The sequence below is a fragment of the Hippocampus comes genome, unplaced genomic scaffold (assembly GCF_001891065.2).
Source record: "Hippocampus comes isolate QL1 unplaced genomic scaffold, H_comes_QL1_v1.1 scaffold229, whole genome shotgun sequence".
NCBI classification, from domain to species: Eukaryota; Metazoa; Chordata; class Actinopteri; order Syngnathiformes; family Syngnathidae; genus Hippocampus; species Hippocampus comes.
Window position 1 is genome coordinate 698,606 of NW_017806060.1, and position 26,946 is coordinate 725,551.

The 26,946-nt window shown below is 44.6% G+C and overlaps 7 protein-coding genes across 11 annotated transcripts in view; all 7 read right to left on the reverse strand.

Annotated features, from left to right (window-relative positions):
* Positions 1 to 1,526, reverse strand: part of LOC109529713 (gastrula zinc finger protein XlCGF57.1-like) — a 2,404-nt gene extending 878 nt beyond the window's left edge. Inside the window, exons 1-2 of the mRNA XM_019893125.1 lie at positions 1,192 to 1,526; positions 7 to 271 (exon numbers count right to left, since the gene is read on the reverse strand). Coding sequence (XP_019748684.1) covers positions 7 to 271; positions 1,192 to 1,384 — 458 coding nt within the window. The 5' untranslated portion in view covers positions 1,385 to 1,526. The remainder of the gene's footprint in view (positions 1 to 6; positions 272 to 1,191) is intronic.
* Positions 1,527 to 1,839: 313 nt separating this feature from the next.
* Positions 1,840 to 8,598, reverse strand: LOC109529721 (oocyte zinc finger protein XlCOF6-like). 2 transcript variants are annotated; one of them, XM_019893140.1, is made up of 3 exons: positions 8,280 to 8,598; positions 2,094 to 4,674; positions 1,840 to 2,053 (listed from the first exon to the last, which is right to left on the reverse strand). In XM_019893140.1, the coding sequence occupies exons 1-2, from the start codon at positions 8,470 to 8,472 to the stop codon at positions 2,732 to 2,734; spliced, it is 2,136 nt and encodes a 711-aa protein (XP_019748699.1). In that variant the 5' UTR covers positions 8,473 to 8,598; the 3' UTR covers positions 1,840 to 2,053; positions 2,094 to 2,731. The 2 variants fall into 2 exon arrangements, with proteins under 2 accessions (XP_019748699.1, XP_019748698.1); XM_019893139.1 differs by lacking the exon at positions 8,280 to 8,598 and adding an exon at positions 5,391 to 5,687.
* A 999-nt stretch (positions 8,599 to 9,597) lies between these two features.
* LOC109529727 (oocyte zinc finger protein XlCOF22-like) lies at positions 9,598 to 11,760 on the reverse strand. 2 transcript variants are annotated; one of them, XM_019893151.1, is made up of 3 exons: positions 11,446 to 11,760; positions 10,979 to 11,046; positions 9,598 to 10,948 (listed from the first exon to the last, which is right to left on the reverse strand). In XM_019893151.1, the coding sequence occupies exons 1-3, from the start codon at positions 11,636 to 11,638 to the stop codon at positions 10,130 to 10,132; spliced, it is 1,080 nt and encodes a 359-aa protein (XP_019748710.1). In that variant the 5' UTR covers positions 11,639 to 11,760; the 3' UTR covers positions 9,598 to 10,129. The 2 variants fall into 2 exon arrangements, with proteins under 2 accessions (XP_019748710.1, XP_019748709.1); XM_019893150.1 differs by having other exon boundaries at positions 9,598 to 11,046.
* A 416-nt stretch (positions 11,761 to 12,176) lies between these two features.
* LOC109529726 (zinc finger and SCAN domain-containing protein 21-like) lies at positions 12,177 to 14,354 on the reverse strand. Its single transcript, XM_019893148.1, has 2 exons — positions 13,672 to 14,354; positions 12,177 to 13,284 (listed from the first exon to the last, which is right to left on the reverse strand). Exons 1-2 carry the CDS (start codon positions 13,865 to 13,867, stop codon positions 12,323 to 12,325), a joined length of 1,158 nt encoding a protein of 385 aa, XP_019748707.1. The 5' UTR covers positions 13,868 to 14,354; the 3' UTR covers positions 12,177 to 12,322.
* Positions 14,355 to 14,472: 118 nt separating this feature from the next.
* On the reverse strand, positions 14,473 to 17,994 carry LOC109529722 (gastrula zinc finger protein XlCGF57.1-like). Of its 2 annotated transcripts, XM_019893143.1 has the most exons (3): positions 17,557 to 17,994; positions 14,841 to 16,440; positions 14,473 to 14,770 (listed from the first exon to the last, which is right to left on the reverse strand). In XM_019893143.1, the coding sequence occupies exons 1-3, from the start codon at positions 17,750 to 17,752 to the stop codon at positions 14,764 to 14,766; spliced, it is 1,803 nt and encodes a 600-aa protein (XP_019748702.1). In that variant the 5' UTR covers positions 17,753 to 17,994; the 3' UTR covers positions 14,473 to 14,763. The 2 variants fall into 2 exon arrangements, with proteins under 2 accessions (XP_019748702.1, XP_019748701.1); XM_019893142.1 differs by having other exon boundaries at positions 14,473 to 16,440.
* A 443-nt stretch (positions 17,995 to 18,437) lies between these two features.
* LOC109529724 (gastrula zinc finger protein XlCGF57.1-like) lies at positions 18,438 to 21,086 on the reverse strand. The gene is made up of 2 exons (XM_019893145.1): positions 20,928 to 21,086; positions 18,438 to 20,142 (listed from the first exon to the last, which is right to left on the reverse strand). The coding sequence occupies exon 2, from the start codon at positions 20,134 to 20,136 to the stop codon at positions 18,838 to 18,840; it is 1,299 nt and encodes a 432-aa protein (XP_019748704.1). The 5' UTR covers positions 20,137 to 20,142; positions 20,928 to 21,086; the 3' UTR covers positions 18,438 to 18,837.
* Positions 21,087 to 21,165: 79 nt separating this feature from the next.
* Positions 21,166 to 26,946, reverse strand: part of anapc4 (anaphase promoting complex subunit 4) — an 8,124-nt gene continuing 2,343 nt past the window's right edge. The window contains exons 10-27 of one of the 2 annotated variants that reach the window (XM_019893138.1): positions 26,724 to 26,894; positions 26,565 to 26,629; positions 26,441 to 26,483; positions 25,791 to 25,867; positions 25,615 to 25,715; positions 25,489 to 25,540; positions 25,337 to 25,392; positions 24,513 to 24,616; positions 24,383 to 24,439; positions 24,172 to 24,265; positions 23,974 to 24,071; positions 23,783 to 23,844; positions 23,640 to 23,678; positions 23,321 to 23,422; positions 22,663 to 22,740; positions 22,419 to 22,586; positions 21,751 to 21,874; positions 21,166 to 21,468 (exon numbers count right to left, since the gene is read on the reverse strand). In XM_019893138.1, the coding sequence (XP_019748697.1) occupies positions 21,268 to 21,468; positions 21,751 to 21,874; positions 22,419 to 22,586; positions 22,663 to 22,740; positions 23,321 to 23,422; positions 23,640 to 23,678; positions 23,783 to 23,844; positions 23,974 to 24,071; positions 24,172 to 24,265; positions 24,383 to 24,439; positions 24,513 to 24,616; positions 25,337 to 25,392; positions 25,489 to 25,540; positions 25,615 to 25,715; positions 25,791 to 25,867; positions 26,441 to 26,483; positions 26,565 to 26,629; positions 26,724 to 26,894 (1,692 nt within the window). In that variant the 3' untranslated portion in view covers positions 21,166 to 21,267. Of the gene's footprint in view, positions 21,469 to 21,750; positions 21,875 to 22,418; positions 22,587 to 22,662; positions 22,753 to 23,320; positions 23,423 to 23,639; positions 23,679 to 23,782; positions 23,845 to 23,973; positions 24,072 to 24,171; positions 24,266 to 24,382; positions 24,440 to 24,512; positions 24,617 to 25,336; positions 25,393 to 25,488; positions 25,541 to 25,614; positions 25,716 to 25,790; positions 25,868 to 26,440; positions 26,484 to 26,564; positions 26,630 to 26,723; positions 26,895 to 26,946 lie in introns of both variants that reach the window. The other variant, XM_019893137.1, reaches the window with a different exon arrangement.

Below are 26,946 nucleotides of genomic sequence, written 5' to 3' on the forward strand. Positions count from 1 at the left end.
GAGGGCTCTTTGGCGTCGGCAATGAGTTCGGTGGCGGAAGAGGCGGAGATGTCGTCGTCCACGTCTGCTTTTGCTTCAATTTCCCAGCTCATGCCGCTTCGGTTCTCCTCTCCGCGTCCACGAGGCGCACTGTCGTCTTCGCGCTCGACGCCGTAGCTGGTCCACTCATCCTCATCCTCGTCTTCTTCTTTGACATGAAGGGGCTCTGTTGGCTCCTCCTGCTGCTCAGAGGGAACCTCTTCTTCACTCTCCACCAACACTTGCTGGATGTCTAAAGGACGGAAGGAACACGTATGAACATTTGGCAGGGCTTTTATTCTGGGAACGATAAATTGGAATGCAACTCCTTGGTTGAACTCTTGAGTTTGAGTGATGCTTTCGATACAGTAAAGCACAAGGTGTCAAACTCAAGGCCCCGGGGCCAGATCTGGCCCGCCACATCACTTTATGTGGCCCACGAAAGCAATTCAAGCATGTCAAGTTCCATGATGCTTGCTAAAGTCTGAACCAAAATTTCACACTGTCGTATGTAATCCACAATAACAGTAAATATTCTTGACTTTTAATTTTAAAACTGATTCTCCATCAATTTGTTGTGCGCTGTGTATGTACTATGTAGAGGTGATCAAACATTTGTATGGTTTCACAAAATTCATAATGGCCCTCCAAGGGAAACCGCAACTACAATGTGGCCCGTGAAAAAAATGAATTTGACACCCCTGCAGGGAAAGGATGCAGCCCCGCAGCCAATTGCTGAAATATCTGTGATACAGGCACTGTTATAGAGCTTTTTGCCTTTTAGAATCACTGTTTAAACTTATATGTAGATTTGATCAGCCTATATTAGCTATTGTAAAATCGTCAGGAAATGGCCGATTTCTGCAGTTTTTTTTTTTAATAAACAAACTGCCACATTACAACCTAAGACAAATATAACTCATTCAAACATTCACGCCAGCACCCCCCGGAAAAAAAATACGGCGATTGAAAATTTGCTTCAGAGAGACTTTTAATTTAATAGTTTCTTTATTGTCACGATGGTGACGTCAGTTAAAGCAATAAAATTACCGCAATGCAGACACACAAGCCAAAGTTGTGGCCACAGGGGGCGACACCAACTATGAAGTCAAAAAAGTCGGTGCGGCGTGTATTTCTTATCGGACATGTGATGCAATCAACTCGACAACAAACCCGACGCGTGTATTCCAACTTGTGGCTTGAGAACCGCGTCCAGTAGTTCGCGTTGTCGCTCGTTCTCCTCTTTGGTTCGACAAAGTTCCTCCTCGTAGTCCGCGATGGTTCTCTCGAAGAGTTGGAAGATCTCCTCGACGGCCACGTTTAGTCGCTGCTTCACCAGCTCCCGCAGCATCCTCACTTTGCACATTTTCACGGCTGCAAAGGGTTGATAAAGCTAGCCAACGCAGCAATGTTGGTAACTTCCGCCTTTTCTTCTTCGGTGGTGAATTTACGCGGTTGAGCACGTTGCTGCCACCACTGGGGTAATCGTTGTCCTTGTTTTTTTTCCTTTTCTTTAAATTGACATTCAATTGATATTTTTGAACCACATTTTGTTTGAGCTGAAGTCGCATTTTTGAGTGCGCGTTGAATAATGTGGAGGTCATAATTTGTCCATTTTTGTTTTAAGTTTTGCTTGATTTTTGTGTTTTGTGAGCATGCTCTTTTTGCTCTTAGTTTGTTTCATCAACAAATAGTTTCATTGTCCACATTTAATTCGTATTAGTGGTGGACAAAATTGTTGCCATTAAGTCTGAACAGACCCACCACACACACACACGCACACACACAAAAGATGAACATGTCATTATTAACCACAATAACTGCATAAAAAAAAAAAATAAAAAAACCTTTAATTAGTTCCAGGTGGTGAGCATCATAAAACATCTGTTCGGGCAATGTTTTCAATTACATCCTAACACTCGGACAAGTATAAATAGAAATTAAGTGTAAAATCACCTTTAATTAGTTCATCTATCCGTTTTCCACTGTACTTCTCGTTTGGGGTGCAGGCTACATCCTGGACTTGTCGCAGGGCCTACTATATGTACGTCTATTTAGAGCTGCGAATTCCCAACACATCCATGTACGGTGGAGAGAAGCACTGAATTCACGCTGATTATATGTACGTCTATTTAGAGCTGCGAATTCCCAACCCTTGAGTCAATAATTGGCGCATTTTGTTAGGTTTTTATCTGCCCATTTTAAAATTGCAATTTTATGTGTTTTCCTGTCTGAGGTATGTTGCCTTTTTTTCCATTATTGGGTAGTTTTGACTGGACTTGTCGGATATTTGTATTTAGTGTCTGCTTATTAAAAAAATGTTTTTGTTCCAATTTGTATTCGTTTTTGTCATTTTTGTTCAATTTTTAATCTTTTTTTGTTGTTTTGTTACTTTTTGGGAAATTTGGTCTCCTATCTTCTAAATAGCTTCTTTTAGTCTTTTCTTTTCTCCGTTTGTCATTTTTAGAGCAATTTTGTCATATTTGTATTTGCCTTAATTTTTAAAAACATTTTTAGCTACTATTCTCCTTTTTGTCAGGTTGGGTTTGAATTCTGTCTTGTCAGGATGGAAAATCAGTCCAGGATGTAGACCATCTTTCACCCAAAGTCAGATGGGACTATCAGTAAGTCATTGTGCTACCAGCATGTTGAACAGATTTATACAAAACACGACAGGACTTGAAACAAGTCGACAGGTGGTCTGGCGCGCTGTTTAAAGTCCTGCGGTGCCGTTATTGCTGGTTTCGTATCCGGTACACACGTGACTGTAGACTTGTGTCTTGAAAGTGAATCTTTTATGACAGGCGTCGCAGCTGAAGAGCCTCTCGCCGGTGTGTGTCCTCATGTGCATGGAGACGTAAGTCTTGGTGGAGAAGCCTTTATTGCACACGGGGCAGGTGAAGGGTTTCTCCCCGGTGTGCGTCCTCATGTGCGTCCTGACATCCCGCTTGCAGAAGAAGCAGCGGCCGCACACCTCGCAGCTGAAGGGTTTCTCGCCCGTGTGTCGCTTCATGTGCGTCTTCAGGTGCGCCTTGGTGTTGAAGCGTTTGGCGCAGACGGAGCAAGCGAAAGGCTTGTCGGCAAAGTGGCGCTTCATGTGCACGCTCAGGTAGTGCTTGAGGGAGAAGGACTCGCTGCACAGCGTGCAGTTGAAGGGCTTTTCCACCGAGTGCGTTCTCATGTGGATGGTCAAGTCGCCGTTGCGGGAGAAGCGTTTGCCGCAAACGGTGCAGCCGAAAGGTTTCTCCCCGGTGTGGATTCGCATGTGGCGGTTCAAGGTGGCCTTCTGGACGAAAGACTTGCCGCATTCGGAGCAGATGAAGCCCGTGTGCTGCGCGGCGTCGCCTTTGGGGTTCTTTTTGTGGTCCGTTTCCGAAGAGTGCGGCGTCGCGTCGTCACCTTGCGATCCCCCGCATTCGGCGTCCGTGGCGATGTGCGTTTCCAATTCCTCTTTGGCGGAGAAACCCTTGCCGCACGCCGAGCAGCTAAACGGGAGGTCGGCGTTGTGCTTTCTCATGTGCGTGATCAAATATCTCTTGACGGGGAAGGTTTTGGCGCAGACGGTACATTTGAAAGGTTTGTCGCCAGTGTGCTTAACCTGTACGTGCACTTTCAGATCGGACTTGCGGGTGAAGCATTTGGCGCAGAATGAACAGCCGAAAGGTTTCTCCCCGGTGTGCGTGATCATGTGTCTGTTCAAATGTCCCTTGTGGTAAAAGGTTTTCCCACATTTGGAGCAGATGAAGTTACTATTGTCACCGTCCCCGTCGGGCCTCTTATCCGCCTCTTTGGCGTCGTCGCTGTGATCCGTATCAGAAGACCGAGACATTGCGTCGTCATCGTCGTCGTCCACATCCGAAAGCGGAGCAAAGTTGCTCACTACTTGTGACTGAACCTGACTGGAGCTGCCTCCGGCTTTTGCGTTTTCCTCCACGTGTGTCGCCACGTGCAAAGCCAGACATTCCCGACTGAAGAATCGTTTCATACATTGCGAGCAAGCAAAAGGTTTCTCAGCCACATGCGTCCTCATGTGGTTGATGAGTTTGTACTTATCTCGGAAGCCTTTAGCGCAAACTGAGCAGGAGTAGGGGTGCTCCCCCGTGTGGATTTGCATGTGTCGGTTCATGTGATGCTTCAAGTAGAAGGTTTTGGCACAAAAAGAGCAAGCAAAATGTTTCTCTCCCGTGTGGGTGATCATGTGGATTTTTAAGCTTCCTTTGTGTGCGAATCTTTTGCCGCATTCGGAGCACTTGAACTGTTTGTTGTCCTCGTGATGTCTTGGACTGCCTTGGGAATTCTTATCCAAAGCTTCCTTGGCGCGCTCGCTGTGGTCCGTGTCAGACGAGTGTGACATTACGTCGTCCATATCTGACAGGGGAGCGTCAGCTTTTGTGTTCTGCTCACTTTGACCACGATGATGCTGCTGCTGAGCTTCGGCACCATCGTCTTCACTTTTCACATGCATGCCGCCAGTCAACATGAAGGCGGTGACGTCAGCCTGGTCCTCCTCTGGCTTTTGAAGCTCTTCCCCATCCCGACAGCTCCACGCTTCCTCCTTAATGCGAGGGGGCTCTGAAGGCTCCTCTGCCGTGGAACGCCACTCCCGCCGCAAGGCGGGAGTCTCTTCTTGACTCTTGACCAACACTTGCTGGATGTCTGAAGAGAACAAGAGACACAGATTAGATGTGAGTGTTTTCTCACTCGTCACTTCCCAACTGGACTACTGAAACAGTCTAAAAAAAAAATCAATACAACAGTGTCTTGAATTACAAGGGCCTCAAATTAGGAGGTTTACCAATTACGGGTCATTGCCTGGTCTTTTTTATTTGTGTGTTTAATAAAATAATGTGCCTCGTGCAGTCATTATTCGGCTTTTACTACAATCATATTACTTTACATTTGTATGTTACATTACTTTCCTGAAAGGAGGCACCCATGTCTTTTTCTGTAGGAAACAAACATTTATTGTATTTTCCAAATTATGATTTTTGTTATTCCAGGATGTACCTCTTGTTTCACGTAGTGACTGGGATTGCTTAATAAATCATTCTTTCAAATTGATTTGAAATAATGACGCTTACATCTTTAAACGATCTGTCTGACAATGTTGGTTTCGTGTAACTTTCAAAATGTAGGCACGTCCCTGGATGTGGGTGACGTCACATTTCGCACGTCTCTGTCAAAAATGAGCACACACTTTCCGATGCTGTCAAAATGGTGGCTGGCTCGCAATGGCCGACTGGAACTAATCACTAATGAGTCCCAATGCGCCATTTAAGCAAACTGTAAAGGCTACTTCGCCTACTTTGCAAGGAACTGACAGACACGGAAGTTTGCGACTGAACACACGAGGTGCAAATACTGAAGTGAACCTGTTGAGTGTGCGCCAGCTTGAGGTTTGAGAACAGCGTCCAGTAGTTCGCGTTGTCGCACGTTCTCCGCTTTGGTTCGACAAAGTTCCTCCTCGTAGTCCGCCAAGGTTTGGTCAAATAGTTCAAATATCTCTTCGATGGCCACGTTTAATCGCTGTTTGACCAGCTCGCGCAGCATCCTCACTTTACACATTTTCCCACCGCGTCTAAATCCCGCTAGCTGTCGTCTTGCTGAGCGATGTGGGACGCACTTCCGCCTTTTTCTTCTTCTCTGGTGATTGGGCGTCAGCGAAGATCCACGGCGTAGCTTTCCTGCCATCTTTCGGGTTTGCTTGGATACTACGAATGATTTTCCTTCATGCTCAAAAAACATTTTCTTTTTAAGATTTATGACGTTTTAAGTGTTTTGTTGAGTTTTGCTCCAGAATAAAATTTCATATTGTATTATTACAGTCAAATCGTGATACTGTATTATGTGAAAACGTGAAACGCTTCCGTACATACTTGCCCAAGTCAATTTTGAACATTTTCGGGAAGGAATCACCCTCCCCCTCAAAAAAAAAACCTCGAGTCTTATTAGTTTTTTTTTTTTTAAAGAACGGATTGGGCAAGTCTTTTGAATATGTTTTTTAAATGTAAAAATACAAGTATAAATAGTTAATTTTAATTTTAAAAAATAGTCATTTTTAATTGTATTTATAATGTACAATATGAAAAAAAAATAATTGTGTGAAATTCAAAAAAACTATCCGTTTTTATATACTTTAAAAAATTTAAAGTGGGGTAATCATGCCTCATTCTTGAAGAAAAAAAAAAGGACAAAATTAAGAAGGTAAAATTGTGGCAGCGTCTCACCCAAATTCAGCTTGGGTACGTCGGCTCCAGCTCACCCTTGAACCGGATGAAAGAAAATTCGTGGAAACTAAAAGTACCTTGAAGCAAACAAGCAAAACCGAAACAAAAGGCAACTCACACAAATGGGAAACTGCTCAAGCACAAATAGGCACAAGGACCTTTTAATAACAACAAACTTGAGTCAATGGAGCTTCATATTCATTGTGTTAAGATGCTATGCTGTTAGGAATGCTTATTGGTCATGCCCATGCATTTTATTTTTAAATACGTAAACTTAACTGGAAACAATGTGCGGGGAAAAAAAAAGAAAAGTTGTGAACAAAAAAAATTCTTTCTGACACAGATGAGGATTCGCCCATGTGTCAAATTGCCGCAGTGTAGTGCCAAATACTGCCAAAAAAAGACTTAGTACTTGTGAGATTTTTTTTTTTATGTCTTTAGTATCAGTGACTGGTATCGGCAGCATCCAAAAAATTGATCGAGAAGTCATTTCGGAGATGCGAAGATTTCACCCGACAGCCTTGATACATTATTCCCACATCAACTCATCAAACTGTTTGTCCATCATTTCAGAATCCGTCGACGTGGCCGCGGCATCCATTACGAAGCAGCGGTGCTTGTCCAGCTGATACTTATAACAAAAGGTCTGGCGGCATGCGTCGCAACCAAATGCCTTCTCCCCCGTGTGCGTCCTCATGTGTATCATCACGTTCTTCTGATAGGTGAATCTTTTATTGCACACATGGCAACTGAACGTCTTCCTGCGAAAATGTATGCTCATGTGCAGCTTCAAGTCGTCACCCCGGCTGAAACTTTTCAGGCAACGTGAGCAGGCGAAGGACTTCTCTCCGCCGTGTGTCGTCGCGCGTCTGTTCAAAGTCGCCTTGTCGACGAACGTCTTGCCGCGTTCTGAGCGGCTCAAGCAGTTTCCGTCGCCTTGTGTTGTCACCTGCGGTCTCGCGTGTAACGCGGCCGCGTGCGTTTTCATGTGTATCATCATGTACTTCCTCAGAGTGAAACCCTTGGCGCAAATCACACAGTTGAAAGGCTTCTCGCTCGTATGCGTGGCCAGGTGGTTCTTCATGTCGCACTTTCTGTAGAATCGTTTAGCGCAGAATGAACAGGCAAAATCTTTCTCCCCCGTGTGTATGATCATGTGCGTTTTCAGCGTCTTCTTATAGGCGAACGTTCTCCCGCATTCGGGACAGATGAAGCGATTTTTGGTGCTTTTAGAGTCCGAAGGTCCTTCGGCATCATCGCTGCGATACGTGTCGGACAGCGGCAACATCATGTCAGGCGTGTCTGATGGCGGAGTGAAGTTGTTTTCCAGTGAGTGCGTGTTCGCAGCGGCTTCTCTGTTCCCGTCACTTTGACTGCACTGAAGCTGTGACGACTGATCTTTGTCTTCCTCGCTCTTTACATGGACGCCGCCGGCCCATGTGAAATGGGCAACATTAGCTTCTTCCTCCCGCCTGTGAAGCTGCTCCCCATCCCCGCTGCTCCACGCTTCTCGCTCTTCGTCTTTAATGTGGGTGGGCTCTACTGGCTCGACCTGCTCAACAACACCTGCAACCTTTTCTTGACTCTTCACCAACACCTGCTGAATGTCTGCACCACACAAGGGAAGTGCGCACAAATATTACAAAAGATTGGCTTCAGAGAATCTTGAACGATGAATTGAACTTTTCATTTAAAAACAAGCTAAGTGAATAAATAAATCAATCAATATCCCATTCTGAAACTGTGAGCAGCCAAAAAGGTGTGCTGAAATACAGACAATAAATGACATTCTCATAACTGCGTGTTCCTCAGGCTGCTTCCATTGGCAATTAAGTATTTTAACTGTGCATAATGTTAAAGTGGCTTGTCATAATATTAAATACTTTTTTTAAAAAGATTAAAAGAGCAACGCTGAGCCCTGTGTGACACGCCTTACCAAATCTTTCACGTAACTGACGTTATGAGACAGTTAATTGTATCCCCCCCCCCAAAAAAAAAGAAGAAGAAAAGCAAACAAAAGTAAGGTCGCCAAACCTGCTCTGTGTAGTCGAACCTGAGGATTGAGAACAGCGTCCAGGAGTTGGCGTTGTCGTTCTTTCTCCTCTTTGCTTCGACAAAGTTCCTCCTCGTACTCCGCGATGGTCCTCTCAAACAGTTCAAATATCTCTTCGACGGCCACGTTCAGCCGTTGCGTCACCAACGTTCTCAGGATTCGGACTTTACACATTTTTGTACGCGGAGCTGACTCGCGTGTTTTGGTGTTGGTGTTGCTAATCAGCGCCAACACTCGGCTCGCGCTAACGCAGGGCGGAAACCTAGGCGCTCGTATATGACGTCACTTGTAGGCGACACACGGGAAAAGGACTACATTTCCTACGGCAGATATTTACATTTAACAGCGAGACCGGATGTGTGTAGCAGATACATATCTTCTTGTTTTGTAGAACCTCTTTGATTAAGATGAGATACAAAGAAATTGAAGTGTTTTTCAGTGATTGTTTTTTTCAAATGTATTTTGTGTGAGGAAAGATAATTGAGTCGAGGCACATAAAATGAGAGACGTGAAAAGTTCATACAGCTGTTGTTTTATTATATGTCAACAGTGGATACATTTTTTTGACAAATTATCTTACAAAAACGTTGATATATAATTTTCCAGCTTCAGCTACTGTCGATGTTGTCTTCAGAACATAACATCAATAATTAGTGTATAACGTGTAACGTAATTCTCCTTAATCAGCATACAGTAATCCCCCACATATTTGCACTTCAACAGTCACAAATGCACCTATTTGCATTTTATTTCTATTAAACTTACACCCATCGATTCCCTGCAAAGCTCCTGTCTAAATAGGGATACAGTCAAACCTCGTTTTTCGAACGTCTTTGTTCTCGACCAAATCGGTTTTCGACCAAAATTTGAGTTTTTTATGCCTCGAATGACGACCGAATTTCGGTTCTCGAACAAACTGACCGCACTTGAATGCGTCACTTGACTCCTCTCGCCTTCCTTACACGAGGAAGTGACGATTCCTCGGGTAGATGAGGAAGTGACGCTTCCTCGTTTAGCGTTCCATGGTGAACAGATGTGTCCAATAAAGATTTTTTTTTTTTTTTTTAAAGAGCGTAGTTTCGGTTTTCGAACAAATCGGTTTTCGAACAGCCTTCTGGAACGGATTATGGTTGAAAACCGAGGTATGACTGTAGGTGTCCACAACGTCGGATGAAGTGCCGGAAAGAAGCTAAGTTTAGCCTGGGTGTACCGGTGAGACTTCTATGCATATACAAATGAAATCATTAAGGCCTGACCGATATGGATTTTTTTTTTTTTTAATGCAGATGCCGATTTTTGGCAGAAAAAAAAAATACAGATTATCAATCAATTGGCTGATTAATTTAAGCAATATATAATGCATTCAAAAAATACCCCCAATACACTAGAATGGGCATCAATTATACGCGGCTGTTCTCTATTCATGCGCCAGCCTGATCCTCATTCCAAAGTGTAACTGTAATTGTTCAAATAAACAACTTTCCTTTTCTCGGTTCCCAGATTGCCTTGGGTGGGGTATGAATGAAATTAGAAGGACAATAATCCTTGTCATAGATTTAATTAAGAATACAAGGTTACAAGGTATGGATTTTTGTATCATAAACAATGAGACCAGTGTACAATGGCGGTAAATGGTTAGAGAACATTAAGGTAAAAACAATCACCCATTAGACCGATTATTTTGGCTGATGTTTGAAGAGCCATAAAAGGCCGATTTAATTGCCATGCCGGTTAAACGCTAGAAATGTAGCTCAACAGGTTTGGTACATGTGGTATAATTATGGTTTCAACTCTGACTACAGGCAAATTAGCAGTTGCATTGTGTCCCCAGTTACTGTTGGCCCTCAGTATGACGTTTAATGTGCACGGTGAGTGTTTCTTGACGGGAGAAACATTTGCTACAAATGGGGCAGACAAAAGGCTTCTCCCCCGTGTGTTGTCTCAGGTGTACGCTGAAAGACGAACTACCGGAGAAACCCTTGCCGCAAACGGTACACATAAAGGGTTTCTCCTCAGTGTGTAATCTCATGTGAATCCGCAGCGACGAGTTACAAGACAAACCTTTGGCGCAAATTGGACACGAATACGGTTTCTGGCCGGTGTGTTTGCTCATGTGACTCCTCAAGCCAAACTTGTCGCGGAATCCTTTCTCGCAAACCGAGCAAGAATAGGGATGCTCGCCCGTGTGGATTCTCATGTGCCTGTTCACGTGATGCTTTAAGGAGAATTTCTTATCGCAAACCGAGCACGCAAAAGGTTTTTCTCCCGTGTGCGTGACCATGTGGTTTTTCAAAACGCTTTTGTTCACAAACGTTTTACCGCAGTCGGAGCAGACGAAGAGTTTTCTTTCACCTTTGGAGTTGGAAGCTTCTTTGTTGTTGTCGGTGTCGGAAGAGTGTGACATCAGGTCTTCCGTATCAGATAATGGCGCCATGATGTTTGCTGGCGAGCAGAGATCTTCGCAGTGTTCTCCGCCGGCTTCTGTTGTCAGGGTTTGACTGGAGCCGCCACCTCTGGTCTCCTCACTTTGATGCCGCGAGGAGTGAGCGTCGTCATCTTCGGTCTTCACACAGACATCGGACAACGTGAACGCGGTGATGTCCGCCTCTGGTAAGGGTGGACTCTTCCACACGTCCTCCTCTTCCTCTTCCTCTTTAATGTGGGGGAGCTTTGCGAGCACCTCCTCCTCCTCCTCTTCTTCTTCCTCCTCATCATCATCTTGACTCTCCACCAACACCTGCTGCACGTCTGCACAACACAAGGAAAGAATAGCAATGTCTTAGTTAGAGCTGATTTTTTTCTTTTTTGTTATATGGTGTCTAGACAGGTTGAATACTTAAGAAGTGCAGTCCACTTGTTTTCATATTCATTCACGAAACCATAAAAGTTCAAATGAGAGATCTACACATAACATTGTTCGCATTATTGTTGTAATCTGACTTGTGAATTACCGACATGTTGACAATGAACCCTTCCTCATCCGACTCTTTTGTTAATTGATCTATTTTTGTCGTAATGCTGAGTGTAAACAAGCAAGTCAAAATGGTGGCCGTTTGACTGCAATGGCGGACAGGTGAACTTCAAATCGGTCAAATGTAAACTAAAAACCACACTGTAAGATTATGTGAGGTGCATTTGAAAACAAACCTGATGCGTGCAGTCCGGTTTGATGGTTGAACACACTGTCGAGAAGTTCGCGTTGCCGCACGTTCTCCTCTTTTGTTCGGCAAAGTTCTTCCTCGTACTCGGCGATGGTTCTTTCGAACATTCCGAAAATCTCTTCGACGGCCACGTTAAGTCGCTGCTCCACCAAGGCTCTTAAAATTTTCACTTTACACATTTTGATACACTCGCGGTGGTTCCCTGCTTAAGTGACGGGTGCGAAAAGTGGCCTCTCTTTCTTTTCTTCGTATAGGAATACGCCGTTGTGTGGGTTGTGCTGACCCAAAACGCCCACGTAGACAGTTCCGCCCAAAAAGCCATCCTGCGCATGCGCACATTGGGCCGCCATCTTTGGGGGATCTACGGTACCCCTCTGGGGATGAAATGCATTACAATTTGCCAATTGCGATATAAAATCAAAGGAAAAAACGATTCGGTTTAAAGAAAAGAAAAATAATTCGGTTGTTGAATAAATAGCTTCATATTCATTTCTCTAAATCAGATGAAATGAATTTAATCAACCACAAATATTTTTTGTTAGAATTATTCTCAAAATGATTTGAAATTTCTATGATTATGAATACATCTTTTCCATTTCCACATATCAGGCTACGAGTGTCTCATTTTTGTCCAGGCATAACAAACAACATAACAAAACGAACAGCAAGATCGCAACTTGCTAGACAAGGAGAAATAATAGTCAAGACAGTACAGAAGTCTTTTCAGGAAGATTTATTAAATGTATGACAAACACAGCTGAGAAATAACCAGGAAAAAGAAAACTACAGTTACAGGGCGCATACTGTAAACAAACATTAAGACAGTTGGATAGATAGAGAGAGAGATAGATAGATGGATGGGTTCATCCATTTTCTGAACTCATCAAGGCGTGTGAATGCATGGAGATGGCATCCGCGTCGATGATGGCGCACCTGTGCTTCTCCAACTGATACTTGTACGAGAACCTCTGAGCGCACACGTTGCAACTGAAGGCCTTCTCCCCGGTGTGCGTCCTCATATGTATCATCACGTTCTTGTTACTGGAAAACCTTTTGGGACAGAGCGAGCAAGTGAAGGGCTTGACGCCCGTGTGCTTGACCTGCACGTGGAGCTTCATGGCCGACTTGCGAGAGAATCTCTGAGGGCAAATGGAGCAGGTGAACGGTTTCTCGCCCGTGTGCTTGACGCGGATGTGTATCTTCATGTTCGACTTGATGGGGAATCTTTGAGGACAGAAAGAACACGCAAACGGTTTCTCCCCGGTGTGTGTTCGCATGTGGATCTTGATATCGGAGTTTGTGGAGAATCTTTTGGCGCAAACGACGCAGCTGAAAGGCTTCTCTCCGGTGTGCGTCCTCATGTGTCTGTTCAAAGTTCCCCTGTGGACAAAAATTTTCCCACATTCGGAGCAGATGAACTGTTTGTTGTCAGCGTGATGCGTCATGTCACCTTTGGGTTTTTTATCAGTGTTCGGAGGTTCTTTTGGGTGGTCGCTGCGATCAGAGTCTGAAGAGAGTAACATCATGACATCCATGTCTGGAAGCGCAGCAACGTTGCCCGGTTGCGCGTGGTCTCCTTTGGATTCTCTTGTTATTCTGCCGCCTCTGTTCTTCTGTTTTCGACTGTGACGAGGCTGTGAGGACCGACCTTTGTCTTTTTCACTCTTCAGACTGACACCTGTGGGTGCAACCGCGTTGAGATCCTCCTCCAGCACTTGAAGCTGTTCCAGATCTTGACTGCTCCAAACGTCTTCCTTTTCCTCTTTCATGTAGGCGGGGTCTGCTGGCTCCTCTTCTTGACTTTCCACCAACACCTGCTGCACATCTGCACCATACAAGACACCAGGTAGCTTAAAGTTTTTGTTGTTTATTCATAAATATGACCCTGCATGCGGGGTTGATTGACAACAAAGTGTAAAACGTATTTCTGCCACACCAGGAAAAAGGTGAAAAGTTATCACTTTAAACGAAATGAGTTTCACAATGACTTCCGTGGTTGGCAAAAAAAAAAATGGAAGCAATTCCTTACGGTTCAAGACCGTTTTGTCTCTAATGAACCAAAATTATTAACTGCATAATGATGCTGCTCTTCTCTAATACTATAAAAAAAAAAACAAGCATTGGTGTTTAGATCTATGTGACATTTGAACTTTAACCCTCTACGTAAGTGGACGTGCAGGGAGCGAATAATTTACCGTGTTAATCAACACACCTGCTTCGTGTGGTGGAACTCGAGGCTTAAGAACAGCGTCCGATGGTTCGCATTGTCGTCGCTCGTTTTTTTCTATGGCTCGACTAAATTCCGCCTCGTACTCGGCTATGGTTCTTTCAAACAGTTCGAAAATCTCTTCGACGGCCACGTTGAGTCGCTGCTTCACCAACGTTCTCAGCATTTTGACTTTGCACATTTTTACACGATAGCGCGGACTCGCTTCTAACTGTTAATATTGACTCTTTTTTTTTTTTTGTAATGACAACGACCCAAAACGGGACCAAGTTCCGCCAACAAACCACACTGCGCATGCGTGTATTGAGCGCCATCTTTGGAGGGTCTACGGCATGCCCCGCGAGACCAAAAAACCTAAAACAAACACTTTAGCAATTACTGTACTATAAAGGACGCCAATATAATCTTTTAATTCTAATAATTATAGAAGAAATAAATGACTCTGACCTTTGTGCGCCACATAATTTATTGAACTAGAATGATGACTTTGTTGAAGATAACGGCCAACCTATAGACTATCTATCTGTATTCGTCATTTCATAAGATGAGAGTTTAATATATTCAAGAACACCTGATATTTGCAGGACTGAAGTCATGTTAAAGCTGTCTATTTTTAATAAGTAAATTGACATTTTACGAGAATAAAATAAAAAGCCTTTTTCAGTTTGAGATATTTGGGTCCATTTATGTAAAATAACACCAAGCCTTGTAAAAGTATCATTCGAAATAAACTACATTTTCTTCTCCAAAATATACAGCTTAAAAAAATGTCGACTTTATTAAAAATAGAGATACCTTTTACTTGACGGTAGACTTTATTTACACAATAGCAACACTTTAAAGTTCTTAAATTCTTATGTTAGTCTCTTGAAATAATAAGTGTTGTGAAGCTATAAATGATTGTCTATTTGTGTCTTTAAACTATGAATGTTGGCAATCATAAGTATTTAATGGGGTTTTCAATGATCTATCACAAAGAGCGGAGATCGCTGTATATCACCTTCAAATATTAAATGTTCATTTCAATGATTGTGTACGACGTCAAAATGATTTCTTAAGGTCCCGCAGCTTCACGCGTCATCGCCAGCACGCACGCGTGATTGCCGAGCAGCTTCTCGCTGGCGAACCGTCCGCCGCACGTGTCGCATTTGATGGCTATCCCCCCCTTGTGCGTCCTCATGTGCTTCTCCGTCTCCGCTTTGGTGGTGAAGCGGTTGGGACACAGCAGGCAGGCGAAGGGTTTCTCCCCGCTGTGTCTCCTCATGTGCAAGGTCATGTACTTCTTCGTGGCGAAGCCTTTGTTGCAGACGGGACAGGCGAAGGGCCTCTCGCCCGTGTGCTTCACGCGGATGTGGGTCTTCATGTCCGACTTTCTGGAGAAGACTTTGGCGCAGAGGGAGCAGCTGAACTGTCTCTCCCCCGTGTGTGTTTTCAGGTGGCGAATGAAGGCAGACCTGTGCTGGAAGGTTTTGGCACACTGTAAGCAGTGCAGCCGCTCAGGGTCGACGTCTTTGGGGTCATCGTGCGTCTTCGGGGGTTCTTTGGCGTCCGCCTCGGGAGATTGCTCCATTACCTCGACATTAGTGACTTCTTGTGATTCCGCTTCCGTGATTGGGTCTTGACTGGAGGTGTCGGACGAGTGTTCTCTCGTGTGCAATATGAGCGATGCCAAACTGGAACAGCTCTTCCTACAAACCGTGCAAATGAAATGCTTCTCCTCCAAGTGTTTTTTCAGGTGCTTGATCAAGCCGGGCCTGTAACGGAAGCGCATGGTGCAAATCGAGCAGGGGAAGGGTTTCTCCCCCGTGTGCACCATCATGTGCTTGATCATTTCCGAATTGTCCCGGAATCTCTTGATGCAAACAGGGCAAGCGAAATGTTTCTCCCCGGTGTGCATTCGCATGTGCCGGTTCATGTTGCCCTTATGCACGAACGATTTGCCGCACTCAAAGCACATGAACGATTTCCCGAATTTGTTGTTGCTCTCCGCCTTTTTTTTCGGGAGCCCGTCTCCTCCTCGTGAGCTGCCGTCCGCCGGAGGACTCGTTCCCTCCCCCGTGTGCGTCGTGATGTGCAACGCGAGGCATTTCCTGCTGGAGAAGCTCTTCTTACAAATGTCGCAACTGAAGGGTTTAACGGCGATGTGCGTTCTCGTGTGCGTGATCAGTTTGTACTTGTCGGCAAAGCCTTTGGAGCACACTGAGCAGGAGAAGGGATTCTCCCCTGTGTGGATTCTCAGGTGGCTCTGCATGTGATGCTTCAAGGAGAATCTCTTGCCGCAAAAGGAACAAGCGAAGGGTCTCTCTCCGGGGTGTGTGATCATGTGGTTTTTCAAGCTGCCCTTGTGGCCGAACGTCTTCCCGCACTGCGGGCACTTAAAGTCTTTGTTGTTGTTGTTGTGATGGTTCGTGTCACTTTTCAACTTCTTCTTAGCCTTCGCCGGTTTGGCGGCAGCGTCGCGTTCGGCGTCAGATGACGTCACCTCGTCCATATCGGACACTGGAGCAAATGAGTTGGTGCTCGCGGGCTCCGGTGCATTTTGACTGCGTACGGCGCCATCTTCGCTCTTCATGAGGTCGCCGCTCACCGCCAACATGTTGATGCCGGCTTCCTCCTGATTGCACCACTCGTCCATTTCTTCCTTTTTAATGCAGGGAGGCTCCGCTGGCTCCGCTTGCTGCTGCTGCTGCTCCTGCTCCTGCTTGGAGTCACAAGGAACCTCTGCTCGACTCTCCACCAACACCTGCTGGATGTCTGCGAGACAGAAGGGAAATATGTCATTGCGAAATTTCAGATTAAGTTATGATTTTACACTCTGAGTGGCCCTCAATTCATTTTTGAAAATGAAAATGTTGATTTTAGCAGAGCGGTTTTAAGATGTAGTAACAGTTAACAATTAACAATATCGGATCGATTACGCATTACAGGATATGAAGATAAAGTACGATGGAATGGACTCATGGAATTCCAATACATTTAAATGAATAATCAGATTTTTGTGAAAGTTAAGGGTTGCTATTAAAAATAAAAAACAGCTTTCAATATTCTAGCAAATATATGTGATTTCTTTTCTTTTCTTTAATCTCCAGTGCAGGGCTCTGATTCCTACTTAAAGATGTGTGTGTGTGTGTGCGTGTGTGTGTGTGTGTGTGTCTGTGTAGAAGTGGGTCTCTGGTTTCATACACTTCACACTCTGATATCAGCTTTCCGCAGGTGTCGTCCTGCCTGCCATAAGCCGTCAATACCGCCTTTGATGGCCGTTGTAAAAAGGGGTTCCTGTTTCCCGCAGCTTCTTATAACCTCTGACTTCCGAATCCTTCTATCAATGTGACTTTCTCAACATACCAACCAGATACATAACAATCTTCCCTTTACCTCCTGTCAAATATCCATTACCTGCTTAAATGTTCAATGGACAAACAAACATCACCGTTGCAAGTCATGCTAATGCTAACCAAGCACTTTTGTGACCTGATGTACGGTATATTTCAGAGTGTAATTTGGGGATGAACGGGAACAGCGGAAAAGCTCCTTTTGGGGTGTGAAGTTTAACACCTGAGATTCCCCTCACCACTTTTTGTTGAAAGTAGCTCACAACCGGCTAATTATCAGTTCGCTGGAAGCCAAGTCTGGGTGTGCTTGTTCGGCGTGATAACACACAAGAACACAAACCCTGTGTGAAAGCCGTTAAGTTTAGGGTTGATAGTAGATTGCAGCGGTTAATTCCATTTTTTTTGGAGCATCTTACGTCGTTCAAATTCCCTGCTGATGACCACCACAGTGCATATAAAAAGTCTACACAACCCCAGATCACACGTCACGTATATCGAACAAACACGTGTGAGTTGAAATTTCTCCCCGTCAACAAACCTGCAGGGGGCAGTCCAGCTTGATGATGCTTGCAAACATTCTCGAGCAGCTCACGTTGTCGCTCGTTCTCCTTTTTGGTTCGACAAAGTTCCTCTTCGTACTCCGCGACGGCTCTCTCGACGAGTCCGAAGATCTCTTCGACGGCCACATTTAGCCGCTGTTTCACTAACTCTCTCAGGATTCCGACTTTACACATTTTGGCATAAAAAAAAAAAACTCGTGGTGCTGCTGTGTTGTACGTCGCTGCGTCGTCTGTGTTCAGCGAAAATGATAATTTGGGAAAGTCGGCTTCGACTATTTCAATCTTAACAAAGATGATTTGATACGACGTCTCCGGTTAAAATCCGACCATTTATGTAGGATATGAAACAAAAAGTAAAAATGTTCCGTTGGCTCTGAGAACGGCGGTGAACCAATCTGCATCAGGAACCATCTGCCAACAAGCCATACTGCGCATGCGTATAAAGCGTCATTATGAACGACATCGACGGTGCGCCGTTTGGGACAAATATATCTAGAGGAGTATTTAGGCTTTAAATAAAATATATTTGTTAATATTACTTTGTAGAACGAATACTATAGAACCGCGTCATTAGTCAATGTATCTCACGTGGTAGAACACTGTCAGTTTCCTTGCATGGTTGTTCGGCCGCCATTTTACGACAGTGAACACGGAGACGCCATCCTCTAGAAATGTTTGTTTTTGCACATATCAGAAACGCTTATTTGTACAATAATGAAATTCATATGGACTTTTGAAGCATTGATTTAGCATGCCTATATTTTCTGAAAGTCAACTACATCTATTTGGGGGAAAAACAAGTGCAATGTATAGATGGGTGGATTGATGAATGGGTCGAAAAAAATTCCAGACTACGATACACATGTGACAGTCTTAATGAGAACAACGTATGCAGTACACAGAAAGCAAAGCGCTGGCTCCACATAATAGACGAAGGCGACCATTAGAGTCATTTCTCATCTTGTCTAAAGTTTCCGAGCTTGTTCCAAAGTCATGTTGTACATGCGCACATACAATCAAGCCAAACTTGAGCATTTTTCCTCCCTTACGATAAAAGTTGACAAAGGCCCGATTGCCTTAACAAGATTATCCAGAACATCATCCTAAAAGTTTCTTCTTCATAGTTCCACCAGTTTGTGGTACAAAGCTGCCTCTCACAGGTCAGTCCTGGTACTACAACAGGTTGGTTGACTTCTTTGAGGGAGGAGGCTCACGTTTAAAAATATTGGTTGCACGCATATTTTTAACACCTTAACTAGTCACTTTGCGTCATTGTGTGCACCAGAACATTTGTGTTTGTTGACATGGCACTTCCGAGTGAATCTTTTGTCGCACACGTGGCAACTGAACGGTTTCTCGCCCGTGTGCGTCCGCCTGTGCCTCATCAAGTCCCCCTTGATCGTGAAGCCCTTGTCGCAAAACGTGCAGGTGAAAGGTTTCTCCCCCGTGTGCCCCCTCATGTGCGTCATCATGTTTCCCTTGCTCGAGAACTTTTTGGCGCACACCGAGCAGGCGAAAGGTTTCTCTCCTGCATGCATGCGCTTGTGGGCGATCATATCTTTCCTGCTGGAGAAGGCGGCCTGACAGGCGACACAAGCAAACGGGGGCGCCCTGCTATGTTTTTTCAGGTGCGTCAACATATTCTCCTTCAGGGAAAATCTCTGGTCGCACACCGAACATGCGAAAGGCTTCTCTCCGGTATGCGTGCGTGCATGCCGCGTCAAGTGTGTCTTGGTGGAGAACGTCCCAGCGCAAACGGAGCAGGAGTACGGCTTCTCCCCTGTATGGGTTCGCATGTGTAGCAACACATTGCCCTTTGTGGTGAACCGTTTGTCGCACAAAGAGCAAATGAAGCGTTTCTCTCCGGTGTGCGTCCGGGCATGTCGCGTCAAGTGTGCTTTGGTAGAGAACCTCGCGCCGCACAGCGAGCAGCCAAAAGGTTTGTCGCCAACGTGACATCTCAGGTGAGAGAGCAAGTTCTGCGGGTGGCGGAAGGTTTGCACGCAAACCGAGCAGTTGAAGGGTTTCTCTTCGGCGTGACACCGCATGTGGGAGAGCAGGCAATCCCGCCGGCTGAAGGCTTTGCCACACGCTGAGCAAGCGAAAGGTTTCTCTCCCGTGTGGCGTTTCATGTGGCGGTTCAAAATCCCCCGGTCGCCAAACGCTTTCCCACACTCGGAGCAGCTGAAGTGTTTTTTAGATTGGCTGTTCTCCTCAGGAGGTCCTCTGCCGTCATCGCTATGAGCCGTGATGTCATCAGATGAGTGTGACATCACGTCATCCATATCTGACAGTGGAGCGACGCTGTCTGGTTGTGAGCCTTCACTGGGTTCTCCACCTCGTTCTCCTTGCAATCCTCGGCTGCTTTTCTTCCCCTCACTCGGGCTGTGAAGAAGCTGCGAGGGCCGAGCTTCGACGTCGTCCTCACTCTTCACAAGCACAACAGTCAAAGGAAAACTGCTCATGTTAGACTCCTGCTCCACATCATGACCGGTCCACACATCCTCCTCTTCTTCTTTAATGCTGGGGGGCTCTGGCTCACCTTGACCTGCCATCATTAGGCGCTGGATATCCACATGACACATAGAAAGCAAAGCGATGGTTAGAAATGGGAAGTAACAAGCTTCAAGTTCATTCACAGTAGTTGATTCAAAAGATGGGTAGCTTTTGTCATGTTTTTGTTGTTTTTTTTTTGGTGGCTGTTCTTCTTTTTAAGGGGAGGAGGAAGTCAAATTTCTGTGTGTGCAACTTTCGGCTTCAATATATGTTACAGAAAGACATGATTTCTTCCAATTCTCTTTTGTGTTTTTATACAATGCAGAGCATTTTATGTTGATTAGAAACACTTAAAAAGAGTGCGGTGGTTTCTTGGGGGATAAAATGGTGTCATGATTTCAATTTATTTCAACTAAAAATATATTTCACACAAGTGTGAATCCTGTTACGTCCTCAATCACAGAACAAATAAAAATCGGACGCCAAACACGACTTTTGGTAAGAACAGGACCACGACGGCAGTGACGTCATCCGGATGTGTACCTTAAGTCGGAAACGCACTTTAGTCAAGTCCTTATTACAGTCACGGTTTGTGTAAAAAAAACAGAGTAGCATTATGGGAAAGAATCATGGCGATGCAATTAACGGACAGCAAACGAAACTTTACTTTTTTCCCCCCCTCACACGATGTCAAACGCAAACATGCTTCCTACCCGAAAAGGTGACAAAACTGTTTGCAGCTAGCATACTATGCTAACCGAGAGCCTCCCAAGGCTAAAAAGAAGAGTTTATCGCAAATTCCTCAACACAAATACAACAACGACAACTCAAGTAAAATCAAAGGAATACAGACGTTATATTGACGGTTGCCTGTCTCTGCTGGCTGGATGTGCTAACTTCCGGGTTGTTCTTCTTCGGTGGTCGTATTTACATGATGGTACATCGCCGCCATGTTAAGGAGGTACTCGTTTATTGCCGTCAACGTTATTTCTGAGCCGAATATTTTTTTCGCATTAACTAAAACAGATAACAATTATGATATAACACATCATAATATAATATACATAAAATATAATATAAAAAGTCACACACAGAAGCACATACATCTTTAATTTATGACGACAACAGCTGCATTTTCCCATTTTATGAAAAAAAAAAAGTAACAAAACCAAGTAAATTGTATCCGACCCCATCTACAGTTCAGACGTTTCCTCCAACTCCAAGTGCTCCTCGGTTTTCCCCGCTTCATCATTTCCAGCCTCGGCACTCTCATCTCCCTGGCTGGTCATGGTGGCGTCAAGCGTGTCCTGCTCGGCGCTATCGTTCTGCGGCTCGTCGTCTTCATCTTCCGTGTCCATCTCGAAGACACGGAGGTGTCTCAGATTTTCGCTCAGCTGCAAAGCGGGAGATGGAGAAAGTGAAAGACGGGTCACAGAAGGTGCACCCTTCGGTTTGTATGCAGTAATCCCCCACTTTTGTTAAACAACAACTAATGAATGAAGAGTTTAAACTGTAACTACAGTGAACCCTTGCATGTTTAGAGCTTTGACATTCACAATATAATAATGATGTCTTAGGACGTTACAGAAAGAGTACATGTCCACTCGAAAGCCGAGGATAGGTGAATTTGTGAATCTTTAGAGGATTACTGTACAGCACGTGATATTGGCGCTTACCACGCAGGCTACTTCTCGTATGCCATTGACTGCTACGAACTGGGCTTTCATGCCCTCCAGTTCCCGCCATTGATTTCCCAGCACCAGGCCTTGGCAGGGAATGCTGCTGCTCTGCTGGTCCAACCTAAAGGTACAAGTGGGAAATCATTGAGCAATGGTAATATGGTGAACTCAAGGGTCTGTTAAATTGGGCCTCTTTGGCAAGCTGATAGGTGACTTGAGCTATCTCTCTGCACCCTTGCACACTTAACAGTTGAAACCAGTTTAGGTCATAGAGTCACACACTGTCACATGGACTAGGCGGACCCTGTGTGGGGGCAGCTAAGAAAGTATGAGAATAGAAACCATTTGAAGGTTGGTGCCTTGAGCCGGATTGAAAGTTGGAACGGTCTACCCTCGTCTGTTTGTGGCCTTTAACGCAGTGGTTCTCAAATGTTTTAAACTAAGGGTACCACTGTATATCACACTAGATTATTCTCTTTCTAAAAAAAAAAAAGTATACGTAATTTAATGGCAAAAGTGGTATTGTGTTTGTTGCTACAGTATGTGAAAGGGCAGTTGCGGTAATAACCCGCCTTTTTCTGTGTAAAGGTGGATCAACGGCAGCTTTTCTGTGAGGTGCTGGTGGAGAAATTTCACTCAATCGCTGCATTAAAGAGGCAACGCACCTCATATTGGGCGTCCAGTTGAATTCAATCTCACACTTTAGGGTCGAAGAGAGAGAAACCTGGGCCAGGACGCTGCGACTGTTTTCGTCTTCTGTCCCCTGAAGGACCACAGTCAGCATCTCGTCGCTATAGAAACGAGCATCCAGGCAACCGTAGACGCTGCGCGGCCTGGAAAAGACCACAGAGGATGTCAATCGAATAAATGGCAGCCCCCCTCGTTGGATCCGGGTACCACCTCACTCACCGGGGCTCTGCGCTCTCGCCGTCTGAGGCGTCGAGATGGTGACTCAAGTCGAGGGACGTGACACAGTTCGGGATATGTCTGCCAAAAACGCTTATGTGAGTAAGAATAAAGAATAAATAAAGAACTTCATACTCACCCCCCACCCCCCCCCCCAAAAAGATATACTGTGCATATTGTAGTAGTAGTCTCTGTATTAAATATGCGTCTTAAAGAGGCGGGGCATGACGATGTGGGATGTGACGTTGGCAAGTCTGCATGTGAGTGTCCGGGCGTGAGCTGTGGACAACAGCAGCTGTAGAGCGAGTAAGCTCATTGCGTTTAAGTATGAAACTAGTTTTATAACGTGCAATTGCTGTCGGGACAAGCCGAAAAATCACCCCAAACTACTGCAGCGGTGTATGTTTGCCTTGAAGAGCCTCGTGTGAGACATCACAAACTGAAGCCCGGTTGGCCCAACTTGGCCGGTTAGTCTTCATAAGCGCCTGGGTAAAAGTTGTGACCCTCAGTAGCTCCTTGCGAATTTTTGTCATTATGTAATTGTCCGTTTGTCAAACAGCCCAAGGAATAAAATCAATCAATCAGCAGGCCGTAACAGAAAGCAAATAAATAAATAAATAAGTTGGGAATCTTGGAAAATGCCGGAAAATAAAAACGCCACCTGTTTGGGTCACTTGCTTTGCGCAGCAAGTACAGTTGGTGCGGAAAAATGTGGGGCATGCAGAACACCACATAGTGCATTTTGGCCTTCTTGTCATTCCACCTGTGGAACGAACACACACACACACACACACACACACACACACACACACACACACACACACACACACACACACACACACAGCAATGTCTTCATTACGTGTGATTGATCGAGGAGGTAAAAATATATATCGAAGAAATACAATTTTAATTTAATTAAAAAATATTGTGAAATTATGAATGCACTGAACAAGTAAGGTCACTTGTCTCATTTTACTTACAAGGATGGAAGCTCAAAAAGTCGCGGTGCGTTTTCAGAGCTGGAGGGTTTAAAAAAAAAAAAAAAAAAGACCAAAATTTAGAAATGCAATCATAAATGGTTTTTGGAATAAGGCACCGTCAACACAGAGGCAAGACGGCCTACCGTTGTGGTGCTGAATACAGGGGCAGAAAGGCGGACTGCTTCACAGACTTCCCAATAACTTGCTGCGCAAAAAAAAAAAAAAAAGAAAAAAAAAAGCATCACATGAGCATTCTCATTTTGTTGAAAAATCCCACAATCCACTTGCACCGGAGAGAGAGGAAAAAAAAAAAAAAATCAGTTCATAGTCTTACCGCAGGTTTCTGCAGGCACAGCTCGATCACATTCTCCATCATCCGCTTAACAAAATGCAAAGACTTTTGGGGAAAGGAAGGAAAGAGCAGCGGGCTCTCTGAAGGAGGGGGAAAAAAAAAAAAAAAAAACCCACAACCTGAGCATTTTGCAAATGGGATAACAAAAAAAAGTGTGCAAACAATAATTTGAAAAATCACCCTTCAGGTGTGCGCTGTCCTGTAAAAACTTGAGCCACTGGTTGCCTTTGGTACTGGGTGGAGATACGAGGTCCTCGTCCTCGTCCTTCAGGTACTACAAATGAACCAAGCAATTGCTGAGCACATTTTCCACTGCAGAAAATACTGAAGAAAGTTTGTTTGGGGCTATTTTGTCCTCATACCAAGCGATCTTGACAACAAAGCTGCTTACCTGACCCACTCGCTCTACATTGAAGTACTTCCCTTTGCGATCAAAGAGCTGTTCGTTCTGTGGAGTGGAGAGAACGTTAAGACTTGAATGTGAATCTCCAGAATGTTTTTTTTTTTCCCCCCTCTTGTACCTTGCTGAAATGCTCCGAGAGGAAATCGGCGACAAAGGCGATGTCCTTCTGTGTCATCTTGTTGAGTTCTGGAGGGACGTGCTCGTCGCACATTCTTAGCATCGCTCCCGAGAGAAAGAATAAATTTAGTGTTAAAACAAAAAATAATAAGGGAATAAAAAAATACTGGAAATGCCATTCATCTGTACCCGTCACCCCCGCCCCCCAAAACAATTATTTTTAAAAAGAAAAATTGCACTTTAATACTATACACACACACCATAATGACTTATTTCAAGAAAACATGAAGAATAAAACTGCTTCTGTCATACTATCCGCTTCAATTGAATGGACATTGTGCCGCTTCTTGTAGTGCACGTTATTTGGCCACCTGGGGGCAGTATAATACAGACATACAGATCTCCATGGAGGTGAGTCATTCTTCGAAGAGGATAAATCAATTACGCCTCGAAAAAAATTATTTGTCTGCATGTGTTGCTCCACTGTTTGTGTTCAAATATCTGTTCCTGGAAGGGTTATAAACGCCACAAAGTAGATGCCATCCGTTCGCCCGTCTGTGGCATTTCCCATGATGTGTTAGCAATAGGCTCGTGGACATAAGTGACTATGTGGATGTTTTAATATCCAAAGTGTTCATTTCCTTTGTTTTATGTGTTGTTTGAGAGTAAACTTCAACCGAGAAAGGCGACCAAAAATAAATAAATAAATAAATCGGATGTCAAAAAACTCATAATTCAGATCACTTGTACCACAAAGCACCATTGTACTTCACATACCTTCCCAGGGTGAATATTGGATACAAAGAAAGTCAAAAACCTACATACCCACATACAGCCAACGGAAAAAGGCTTTAAAGTTCTTCATGCTCTTGTCGATCACCCTGCATGTCACAAAAAACAAAAACAAAAAAAATCAATCACGGATCAAAGTTTAGAGTTTCAAACGAGATTATTGCGAAACTAGCCAAGGAACTTACTGCAGGAGTTCGCTGGTCTTTAAGGAAAAGGAGCCCACCGCCGTGATGGCGCCTGATTAAAAATGAATTCAAACCGCATGACAGATTTCCCGCTCACTTGCTGCCGCGCGAGCGTGGCACGCTAACCTTCTATGGCGGCCGAATCCAGGCCGAGGGGCTCGAACTTCTTCTTCCACAGCGACATGCCTTTCACCTCGCTCAGGTGGTAGAGCAGCGCCTCGGAGCCGCTGCCGGACAAACAAGCGAGGGTTTTGCCGGATGCGCTCAAACGGGAAAAGGACACTGAGGAGAGACGCTCTTACCTCTGCAGGTGGCTGATCACCAGCTTCTGGATGCTGGAGTAAGAGGACTCGATGGTCTGGCCCAGCTTCTTCAGACCCTGCAATGGAAACGGGAGGGAAAAAAAAAACAAACACATGTCGTGTAACAAGACGCACCAAAAAAAGTCTCAAGTTGCACTTTGAGTATTTGGAAATTTGGCTAATTGGGCTGCATCAGTGAGTCTACCCAGTCAGGACGATTTTTTATTTTTGCAGCTTCTTCTCTAGATCTTTTTTTTTTGTCCTACTGTAATTGCCTAGTCCAAAATTAAAATTACGTGGCAAAATGACCACAAAAAAAAAAAATCAGCAATAGTTTAGTGAACGACTATAGCATTTTTGTTTGGACAAAAGAATTACTGACCAGAAATGACAAATATCTCGCAAAAAAAGACCAAAAATAAATAAATAACCTAGACAATTCATGAAAGAAATTTTGACCCAGAAAATCAACAAAATCTCACAACTGACGAAAATCTGACAAAACTGGAAAATAAATTAGACCTCTTCCCCCCACCTCCCCAAAAAATGAATTCATAAATTACACTTCTGTACAAATTTGGGTCAGACAAAAAGATGATCTTTAAAGACACAAATCTAACAAGCATTACGTGCAAACCTCTTGCACTCACCTTGACCGTCAGCTGGTTCATGAGAAGAGCCTGCAGTTCAGGACTGGAAAGTAGTAATACCAAGTTAGCTTTCCACCTATACAACACTTAAGTGTACTACAAGAAGGAACTTAAGTGCCCTCACCTCGACTGCCCCCACAGAAGAAGCTCCAGGAACTCGTCTTGCACCTGTGTGCTTGTGTTCTTTTCCTAAAGTTAAAAAAATAAATAATAATAACAATAACAACAGGAGCTCGTTATGCGGCAAAAGGGCACACGGAAAGGACCGAAGCCCTGAGCCGACCTGCACAAACTTGGTGAGTCGGAGGTCCATCTGCATGAGGATTTCCTCCCAGGCCTCGCACATGCACGTGAGCGACAGGTGCAGGTACTGCAGCAGCGTGGAGATGTGGGTGAACTTGCGCGCCATCCTGGTGAGCTCGGGAAGGCAGTCGGACAGCAGGCCCGTGTCCAGCTGAGAAAGGTGAGAGAAGAGGAACACCGACGGGGCTGTGTCAGTTGAAGAC